The 10,527-nt window shown below is 45.2% G+C and overlaps 3 protein-coding genes across 3 annotated transcripts; 1 reads left to right on the top strand and 2 right to left on the bottom strand.

The window, feature by feature from the left end:
- Positions 1-644: 644 nt before the first annotated feature.
- Positions 645-2,689, bottom strand: nccrp1 (P1, F-box associated domain containing). Its single transcript, XM_061300108.1, has 6 exons — positions 2,453-2,689; positions 1,755-1,835; positions 1,595-1,691; positions 1,402-1,497; positions 1,150-1,288; positions 645-1,069 (listed from the first exon to the last, which is right to left on the bottom strand). The coding sequence occupies exons 1-6, from the start codon at positions 2,592-2,594 to the stop codon at positions 923-925; spliced, it is 702 nt and encodes a 233-aa protein (XP_061156092.1). The 5' UTR covers positions 2,595-2,689; the 3' UTR covers positions 645-922.
- Positions 2,690-3,309: 620 nt separating this feature from the next.
- Positions 3,310-4,400, bottom strand: LOC133168437 (odorant receptor 131-2-like). The gene is made up of 2 exons (XM_061300006.1): positions 4,248-4,400; positions 3,310-4,181 (listed from the first exon to the last, which is right to left on the bottom strand). Exons 1-2 carry the CDS (start codon positions 4,398-4,400, stop codon positions 3,369-3,371), a joined length of 966 nt encoding a protein of 321 aa, XP_061155990.1. The 3' UTR covers positions 3,310-3,368.
- A 3,074-nt stretch (positions 4,401-7,474) lies between these two features.
- On the top strand, positions 7,475-10,362 carry ckma (creatine kinase, muscle a). Its single transcript, XM_061299398.1, has 8 exons — positions 7,475-7,634; positions 8,415-8,623; positions 8,688-8,842; positions 8,902-9,034; positions 9,147-9,318; positions 9,448-9,571; positions 9,640-9,829; positions 9,901-10,362. The coding sequence occupies exons 2-8, from the start codon at positions 8,431-8,433 to the stop codon at positions 10,077-10,079; spliced, it is 1,146 nt and encodes a 381-aa protein (XP_061155382.1). The 5' UTR covers positions 7,475-7,634; positions 8,415-8,430; the 3' UTR covers positions 10,080-10,362.
- The last annotated feature ends 165 nt before the right edge of the window (positions 10,363-10,527 follow it).

Below are 10,527 nucleotides of genomic sequence, written 5' to 3' on the forward strand. Positions count from 1 at the left end.
GGCTCCAGTCCATTTGCGCACTTCTCCAGGACCAGCGTAAGACATCGTCTGTTAAGTCTCTTACCTTCTGGTTTTATGGTACAGCTCCGTTGACAGGTGACATTGTTGCAAGTATGCAAGATGTCGACTATGCCGGATCGTCTTAGAGGAAAAGTCGCGGAAAAAAACTTTGCCGGTGGACGCTGATGCTTGGTCACGTGACGACGCGCACACTGTCTCCTCCTCCCAGTTGTCCCAACTCGAATGAATCATTGAATGGATGCGAAAATGATCAGGATCAGCGTGTACATACGAGATTCATTGTGACTCGGTTCAGATTCATTCTTTTCCATTCTTATAAATCTTCTAGATCGTATTTCTTTCGGCATGGCCCGTGTAAATAAATAGACTAACGTAAACTATATGCTTTGGTTTAAAGGTGAGCTACATTGAATCTGCAGGATTTGTCCCAAATGTATTACCAACTTACATTATACCTAGTGCTTAATCATTGAATGCAAACGTTTTAGAGATTGCATACGTACATTATAATTTGTTTGATCAAGTTTGGTGTGCGTAATTGCATGGCCCAGCAGGGCAACCACACAACAGAATAGAAAAGAAGAGAAGAGAAGAGAGGAAAAAAATCCATTCCATTCCATGTGTAACATATTCTAGCAAGAGTTGCCTACCAGGGCCATTTTATTTTTCAGTCACAAAGGTCATGGCCCTAATGTCTAGCATGCAATATAATATAGGATACGTATGGGAAACACGGAGCATCAAAAAGGGAATTGTTTCAGTTTGGGAAGAAAAGTCTGCACATTTTATTCAATTTGTCTAAAGTTTTCTTTTGCTTCTGTGAAGCCTAGCAAGGCAGCCAATGTATTGCTATAATCTATCATCTGAGGAAATCCCAGCAGCCTATTGAGAAAAGATGCGTCTATGAGCTGCTTTTGAGTGCTTTGACAATAACCGAGCTGCCAGTAAACCTTGTGGCGTAGAAGCCATTCAAAAATTGGTTCTTCACTCTGTGCAAGAAGTGAATGTACCTCACTCCCGGGCCATAGCCAGAGAACACGTGTGACACCTACAGGTCAACAGAGAGGCAGGCAATGAAAAACACATCAAACCCAAAGAGCACATTGGGTGGAGGCAAAAGGAACTTACCTCCTTCCACGTGAGGGAATAGACGCTCAAGTCCTCAGTGGGGTTGACAGAGTGCTCGGAGATCACCGTGCTTTTGTCCGCACCCAATAACTTCACATGGAGTTGGTAGATTGACCGATGCAGTTGACTCTCCTCATACCTAGTTCAATAATAATAATAGATTCATTTCATTTCAGGCTGCAAACACAAACCAGGTTCATAAGAAACCATATGATAATGTTGCACACTGTCCATGATGGGTGAGTCACCCACCAGTCTTGAATGACTATTTCTGGTTGAAACTCATCCAGCAGCTCATCCCAAAGACCTTCTGCCTTTAGGTCCAGCGTCTGCTCCAGTGTAAACCAACTGACAAAAAAAGAGAATATGTATTTTGCATATCATGATGCTAAATGTAAATATAAATGGATTCTATTCCTCCCTTACCATCTGCTCCACACATTACCTGTACTGCGGTAAAGCACAGATCACAGCCCCTGCTGGAATGCCACTGGTATCTTGAGGGAGAACCTCTATGTTGGTGGTCCAGCCAGTGAAGTCACCTTCAAATTGAAATTTTCGAATGAAATCACACACTTGACAGACGTGCAAATCAGTGTCATTACCTTCCGGTTGGAAAACGGGAGGGCCACGCATGGGAAATTCTGGCAAGTCGGCTTCAGGTGGAGCCATATCTTTACTCAACCCTGTGCATTGAGGACAAAAGGGCAAAGGCCACACCTGTTGAGTTAGCAAATATTACAAAGCCAAACCCAAAATCACACGTAAAGGAAGTTTAGAGGGCATGTTTTTGGAATGTGGGAGGAAAGCCATGCAATCATAGGGAGGGAGAACATGCAAAGTCAACACATTTGATCACAACATTAAGTGAATTACTCACTTGACTAGCTTTTCAAAAAAAAAAAGTGACATGCAACGAATCTGAGGACTTTTGTAATTTTAGTGTCGACTTATTTAGACTTTATTGTAGACAAAATGGTTTTTTTTTAATCAACTCAACTCACATTTTTAAATGGGAATGACAAAAGGCCAAAGGTTTTGCAAGATGTTGTATAAAACCAAACACTCTCCCCTGTGCTCATTTTTGGGTTTGAAAATACCCTAGAAACATTTTGGATCAAACCACATTCTTTTACAGCTCCTAAATCACATTTCAATGAAGTGTTTGATCATAAAGACAAATTACAAAAGTGGAATTCCTCAGTCAGGTTCTACCTGCAAACGAATCATCCCAAAAGTCACACTCAGTCATGGGAACACAATGGCTTGCTCAAGTAAGCTAGTACAGTTGTGTTACAGTTACCATGAGGAGACGGGTTCTTGAGCAGATTCCTCCCAAATGGTTTGGCTTCATGCACAGACTTCCAGTCCAGGCTCTGTGGTGCCGGCAGGCCCTGCAGATTCCACTCCTCCTCACATTTCTTTTTCCACTCAGCGGCACTCATGGTTCAGGCAACAATGTGTGTTGTGTTTCAAGCAGGAAGTTCTTTAGGACATTTATTGCAGTGTGAGTGTGTGCACACCACACCCAGTGTGTTGCAACGTAAACAAGGCCATGCAAGCTGCTGTCCAGATTCTTAAAGGCACAGTAAGCTTTTTTTTTTTTTTTTTAGCGGCAATCCCCCTCAGTGTCTTTTCTGCAAGTTGTCAAAGATGCGCTATGTCTATTTGAATCGAGCTTTATAAACCATTCTGCCATGTTGCCGGGGAAATCCGGGGTTTTTTTTGGAACAGAGTGTATTGTATTATGTTTGAGGCAGTCCAACCAAATCCCGGACGATTTTTGAAATTCCCCCCGGACGTTTTTATAAGGCTCAAAAGTAGGACCTGATGGTGACCTCCAAATGATCTCGAAGCTATAGAGATTTGGGAGTTTTCCCTTGGCCTCAGGGCATGTTGTTAATATTTGGCATGTGAAAACCTTTTGGTTTCTGTGATTAGGGCCTGTATAAATTTGACTCGACTCGATGCGGGTGGCACAGGGCCATCCCAAAATCTGTGATGTCATAAAAGGAGGGAGGCTGCGTGTGCATCAAACGTTAGGCTTTCATTTCAGAAATAGAAGGAAGACTTCAGCAGAAAGTGCCTGTTTTATTGAAGGAGAATTTCAACCAAGTGACTTTGTTTGGACTTTTTTACTTGATGCAGAAATGAAATTTGGTGTTGTCTGCAGCGGAGCATCAATTTCAACACACACACACACACACAGTTGTAGTTAGTTAATGTGCTGGTGCTGTGCCGTTGTTCTCGCTTTTGATTTCTGCTGAGTCAGGGCCGCCGTTGCAGAGCAAGTAGCGTTTGAAGTATCTCCTGAAGCGCTTGTCCCTCACGCCGTATATGATGGGGCTGATGGCGCGGGGCAGGACCTGAATGAGGATGAAGCAGCCGAACAAAGAGTCTTTGTAGTTCTTGGGGAACCAGCGGAACAAAGCTTGCTGGAGCGCTGGGACCGCATACGTGGTCATGCACAGCAGAAGCTGAAAACCGTGCAGCATGATGGTCCTCTGAGCCTTCTTGGCATCCTTGCTGGCCGATTGGGCCACGAAGAAAACCTTAAAGTACGTGAAGAAAATGACCGGCCATACAAGAAAAAGGTATACAAGGTAGGCATATTTCTGCTTCTCAGCCAGCAGCGGATTGGGGAAGACGTTTAGTCGCGTGCAGAAGACCCGAGATGAGAAGTACTCCAGCGGCTCGGTGGCCAGGGTTACAAAGAGGTCCGGCAGGGTGGAGATGAGGCTGCAGGTCCAGATCAAGGCGATGAGGGCCAGAGTTCTCCTGACCGTACAGATGCGAGCGTGCTGAAGCGGAAGACACACGGCGATGTAACACTCGGCCGCCATGCACGCCAGGTTGAGGGGCGTGTTCTCGTTGGTGAGGGCGGCCGGCAGGAGTATAGCGGCGCACGCCGACACGCTGATCCTGTAAAGGATGTAACTGATCAAGAAGAGGATGAGGCTCATGGTCGTCTGGATCATGTCATTCACAGCCAGATGGAAGAACAGGATATAGCGAGGGTCCGAGTAGAAGATCTGAACAGAGATGGGAAAATCCAGGTGCATATGACACATCCCCAAAAGTCCAAGATGGTGTCTTACCTGGTGCTTGCAGAAGGTGTAGATGAGGCCCACGTTGATGTAGTTGATGGACAGTCCCATGGCAAGCACCAGCAGGTTCTTGGCCACCGCTTTGCCCAGCGAGTCTCGGTACTGGATGACGGCGCTGGCGTTCCCCGACGCGGCTTCGCTCATGTCCCCTAACGACAAATCACATTCAATCGTTGAACTTTCAATATGACGTCGTTATCATTGAATAAAATGGAAGTGCTCATGAAGATCCTGAGTGAGAGCAGTGTGGGCATGCGTGGCTGTGGCCGTGGGTGTGGCTGTTTAGTCAAAGTCAACTAGTCAAGACTCACCTGTGTCAGGTGCATACACCTGAGTCCCCATGCCAGCCCTTCAGCTCTCTTTTATACCCCAAATTGGATGATCCAGCGCACATGCGCACACAAACACACACTCACACACACACACAATAGCACAGAATGCCACTGTAATATTTTGCGACTATTTCTGAACACAAACATAAATTGAACGTTTTAAAACAATCATATTTCCCTGTAGAGTTTACATGAAATGTTTATTATTTATTTTTGGTCCAACATTAACATGTTTATACTGTTAAATCCTTTGTTGTGTTTCTTAGGGAAATATTCCGGCGATGAAGCAGAAAGATTTCACTACGTTTTGGGGGCGCACATATTGATTTCCGGCCCGTGGCAAGAAGGACATTTGAAGAATACTGAGTTGAAAGCATTCTTGCTCTACTATGACTTTTTGCATTGTCCAGGCAGTCTGGAATCACGTGCCCGCTCGTCCATCCCAGGACCTTGGACAGCGCCCTGCCCTGGCTCACAACAGTAACAGCCACGTCACAATGACACACGCACCCAAGTGCCACCAATTTGTTCAGTTGTGTTGCAGGATTCAGAAGAGACTGAAATATTGGTTGCCATCATCATCATCATCAGCTTGTGATGCAACGACAACAAAACAAGTCCTCGGATGTGGCGTGACCTTTCAGGTCTTTTCTCCTCTGAGGATTCGTTATCGCGTGAGGGAATTCTCCTAGGAACGTCGACTGGATGACTTGATGAATCCGCGGAGGAGACGTTAAAGGTCAAACAGCTTGTTAGGAGAAATGTTGTGCCTGCTCATAAAGTAGCTGTGTTCCGAAGTTCTCGTCTCTTTGCTTAATGGGTGTTACATAACAACGCTGCCTGATGATTTATGAGGCGATCCACTTCAAGCAGTTGAACAACAGGAGACATACCTTCATGGCTTCAAAGGAACTCCATACTGATAAGATCAATCCTATAACCCCAATGTAAGCGCTAACAAATAGTTCTCAAATATAGAAAAATATTTATCATAAAAATATGAATAAATCAAAAATAAATGACCAAATAAATAAGTACATATTTATTAAGCTTCAGTTTTAAATTGTATTCCACAAAATACATTTCTATTCTATTAATTGTAGTATGACCTTGAAGTATACAGTAGTTGATCCCAACTGGACTATTGGGCCACTGGCAGGCAGGATGGAAAAAAACGAACACACAAGATATGTTTGGGGTTGCATAAGTGCATCTTTCATTGACAGAGCAGCACGGCTCTCCGAACATCCCTTGGTGCTAATAGCTTTTGAGCATCCTGTGCCAAAGGCCCTTTTGATATTCCAGTCTCTCCTGGCTCGCTTTCTCATGCCCTCACGCTTGAAAATATTCACCAGGTGCCAAAGAAGATACCACCAGCCAGCCTGCCACTCTGAATTGGGATTTGTAAAGCTTGCCAAGTATTCATTTGCATTTGAAGATTCACCTCATTCAATACTCAGTGTGCAGCTGACCATGTCAAATAATACATTTTGAGAAGGTGGCTAGTGGACTGATGGGATGAAACTAAATCAGGGTCGGGGGATGAGTTCATGCTTGTCAGGGCAAGGTGGGTGGAGGCGAAGCCAAGCAAGCGAGCCTGATATAGTAATTATAGCATTCCTTGTCCACAAGATGGACGGACATGTGACTCCTGCTGGTTTTAGTTACAAAGACACCAAGTGGAAAGATTTTGCCACTATAGCGCCATGCTCCAGCTGGGGGAAAAACAAAGTGTTTCCATTTCAAATTTGACTTTTTGGAGTAAGTCGAGTAAAATCGGAGCCGTAACTTGCCATCCATCATGATTGATATTTATCTTTATTTTGCATTTGTGTTCTCTCAGTAGTAGCCAACAAACAGGTGTTTGATTTTATGCGAGCGGGGTTGAACCCTTAAATATGGTGTTCTATTCAAGTATTATTATTTATAGAGGCTTTGCACGTCATTGTTTGTCCTTGCCAAGCCTCTAGTGTTACTTTCCCGTGCAGTCAAATATCACTTGAGAGACTTTAGTCCTGAACATATCTAAAAATTTGCTCGTGGTATGCAATGGACCCAGATGCAGCTTGACACTGAGCTATTCTGACCTAGGTCAGTGCAGTTGGCGTGCATTCCTTTCCAAGCGACAAGCTGTATATGCGTTTCATTTCTATATCTTGATGGTACATTGCATGTTGTCAGGAAGTGCGTCGGTGTTATTTGCGGAATGCACAGTACATACATCACAGCGCTACCCTGAGTGGCGGCGACTCAAATGTCAGCCGCTGGTATATGGTGTCGTTGGCAGCACCCACCACTATCATTTTCACCCTGTAACCGAAGAAGAAAAATGAATCTTATACGATTGTCGCTATTTTGTAATAGAGAATACGTGTCTCGTCGGAGTCTGTTTCGAATGGCTTGTATTCATTTTGACGTGATGAGCGGAATTGTACGGATGGCTGAAAAGGTCTCATTTGGATTTGGCACCTATAGAGTCACCAACCTGATATATGCAGTGCCATGAAAAAGTAGGGTGAATTTTCCGGGTGCTAAATGAGCATTTTAACATGGCTAAAAGCTAAAAAAGAAAAACAGTTAACAATGTTTTAAATGGCAGTGATCTGATGGCTAAATATTTCCTCCGGCCGTATTTACTTAAGCTAATGCGGATGAATGGAAAAAGTCCACCGACCCTTCCCAACTTTCACACCTGACACCCAGACCCAGAGCAAGAACCTTGCTCAGCTTTTTTCCTATCAATCCTTCACTGCCATCCATTGGTGCTATGTATGGGCGGTTGCCTGTTGCTACAGCTGTGGGCGTCCTTCTTGGCTGCCTGCGGTGTGCCCCTGTCCTAAAGTTTGTATCCCGGTATTCGTGCACAGGCCTTGGCCAATCACAGCAGGCGGAGCAGGCACTAAAATGGCAAGCGCAAGGCTTGGGTGTCAGCCCCGGTATATAAACAGGGAGCAAAGCCCCGCAAATCCGGGTGACCCCTAATTTGGCCGCAGTGAACAGGATCTGATCCCAAGGACTGTTACCTCTATTCTTGTCTAGTGTGCAGGTAAATATGACATTTTCTTGGGTCGATTCAGCAAGGAGGATGAAGATGGCGTATTTGAGGATTCTGAGAAGGATGTCAGATGCCAATAAGATATTTGCTATGATGCTGCATGGATTCGATGATTTTTGACTGAAGGCAGGCCACATATGAAATGGTTTTAGGGTTGCGGGACTTTTTTTTTTTTTTACTGTATTCTGTCTATTCTTTTGGCGGCTCAAGACCGTTTGGCATACATTTGTCGATTCTCATGGAAAGATCAAGCCGTTCCAAAAAGTCCTTTGTAATGATCCAATTGGTTCCAGTTGATTAAATGTCACTGCATGCATTAGTTTGGATCGCAAGTCAAATATGTCCCTATAGACGAAAACGGAACTCGTTCGGTGCCATTGACGGTGACACACGTCAACGATATCAACTTGAATGAGTTGAGAAAGGCACGGCTGCTGCAGCTTTCCAGTCCTATATCGCCATCTTAACTTGGACATCATTTGATCCCAAGCAAGATACAAACGTTTTCTCATGTAAAGAGTTCGTGCTAAGCAGTAGAATGAGAACAAGGTTGTGAATTTTCCAAAGGGCAACTCACTTAGCGGCGGACGTGACCCAGCTACAAATAGCTTCCCAACAGACTCTATTTTAAGTGGACATATGATACATTGGAACCAAGATTCCTGCGAGGCCCATAAAACAAGTGCAGCTGTCTCTTTTGAGCGATTCCATATCATGTCATTTTTCAGATGATAATCGTATCCGCTTTCTGACGTTCGCTTCTGTTGGCAGTGTGAGAAAAGCAACCATGCCTTTCGGAAACACCCACAACAACTTCAAGCTCAACTACAAAGTTGAGGAAGAGTTTCCTGACTTGTCCAAGCACAACAACCACATGGCCAAGGTTCTGACCAAGGATATGTATGGCAAGCTGAGGGACAAGCAGACACCTAGCGGCTACACCCTGGACGATGTCATCCAGACCGGCGTTGACAACCCCGGTATGACAAATGCATCAGTAAATGGAAAAGATTGGATCTTCAACTCAACCAATGTGTTCCTTAGGTCACCCCTTCATCATGACTGTTGGCTGCGTGGCTGGCGATGAGGAGTCCTATGAGGTTTTCAAAGATCTGCTGGACCCCATCATCTCCGACCGTCACAGTGGATACGGCCCCAACGACCTCCACAAAACTGACCTGAACTTCGAGAACCTGAAGGTGGTTTGGTGAAAACAACCTCAACTAAAACTTGACACTAACTTTGTTGTTGTCAATAGGGTGGTGACGACTTGGACCCCAACTACGTTCTGTCCAGCCGCGTCCGTACCGGCCGCAGCATCAAGGGCTTCACCCTGCCGCCCCACAACAGCCGTGGCGAGCGCAGAATTATCGAGAAGCTGTCCGTTGAGGGTACGACCCGATGCGTTCAAACATTTGGACGGGAAACACAAAGGCTGATGATCTCATGAAAAGCAACGGAGCTTAGAAATGCTGATCCCTATGTTCCTCCAAAAATCACCAGCTCTGACCAGCCTGGATGGTGAGTTCAAGGGCAAGTACTACCCCCTGAAGACCATGACCGATGCTGACCAGGAGCAGCTGATTGCTGATCACTTCCTGTTTGACAAGCCCGTTTCCCCCCTTCTGACTTGCGCTGGTATGGCCCGTGACTGGCCCGACGGCAGAGGCATCTGGTGAGTGGCAACCATCAAACCCTTTTTGAGGAAACCGGGCACAATTTAAAAATAAGTCTCTTTTGTATGTAATCGAATGGAGATTATATATATATATGTGGCTTTTTTTTTCTTTACTTCTGTCTCAAGGCACAATGACAACAAGACTTTCTTGGTGTGGGTGAACGAGGAGGATCACCTTCGTGTCATCTCCATGCAGAAGGGCGGCAACATGAGGGAAGTCTTCAAGCGTTTCTGTGTTGGCCTTCAGAAGGTACCATGGAAAAGAGTGGCTAGAAGAATCAAAAGCAACATGTTCATGTCTTTTTTTGGGGTTGCCAGATTGAGGAGATCTTCAAGAAGCACAACCATGGTTTCATGTGGAACAAGCATTTGGGCTACATCCTGACCTGCCCCTCTAACCTGGGAACCGGTCTGCGTGGCGGCGTCCACGTCAAGCTGCCTAAACTGAGCACACACGCCAAGTTTGACGAGATCCTCACCAGGCTGCGTCTGCAGAAGCGTGGCACAGGTATGAACGTGGCTCTTCCCGAGTCCCCGATTTGCTCTTCAAAACATCTGCCCTGATCCTCTCCTCTAAAGGCGGCGTCGACACCGCGTCCGTCGGTGGTGTTTTCGACATCTCCAACGCCGATCGTCTGGGATCTTCCGAGGTGGATCAGGTCCAGATGGTGGTTGATGGTGTCAAGCTGATGGTGGAGATGGAGAAGAAGCTGGAGAAGGGAGAGGCCATCGACAGCATGATCCCTGCCCAGAAGTAAAGAGGAACAACCCTGTTTTTTTGTTGTTGTTTTTTCTCATGACCATTTCACAGCAGCTCATGGAGAGACTCTTGACTCTGCTCACCTTTACCTCCTTCCATCTTTTTTCACGTTCTCTCGTGTTGGTTGGTTGGTAACATCCTAGGATCAATCCATGCTTCGCTAGGCTCCCCCTGGCAAACGTGGCAATACCTACTTTTTGGTATAAACAAATGAGAATTATTGAAACTGTTCACTGCTCAATAAAAAAAATTGCCCCATTAATAAATACATCCAAAATGTGTTCTCTATGTCACAAATAATTTTGACTTTTTTCAAACCATTTCAGCGTGTTATTTATTTTATTATGACTTGCAGTCGGGTAGCAGATGGATCCAATCTGCCAATGAAAAATAACATGAAGGAAAAACTGCTGACATTTTGGACATCAAACTAAGAGAAAGTGAAA

Source organism: Syngnathus typhle, linkage group LG15, assembly GCF_033458585.1.
Source record: "Syngnathus typhle isolate RoL2023-S1 ecotype Sweden linkage group LG15, RoL_Styp_1.0, whole genome shotgun sequence".
NCBI lineage: Eukaryota > Metazoa > Chordata > Actinopteri > Syngnathiformes > Syngnathidae > Syngnathus > Syngnathus typhle.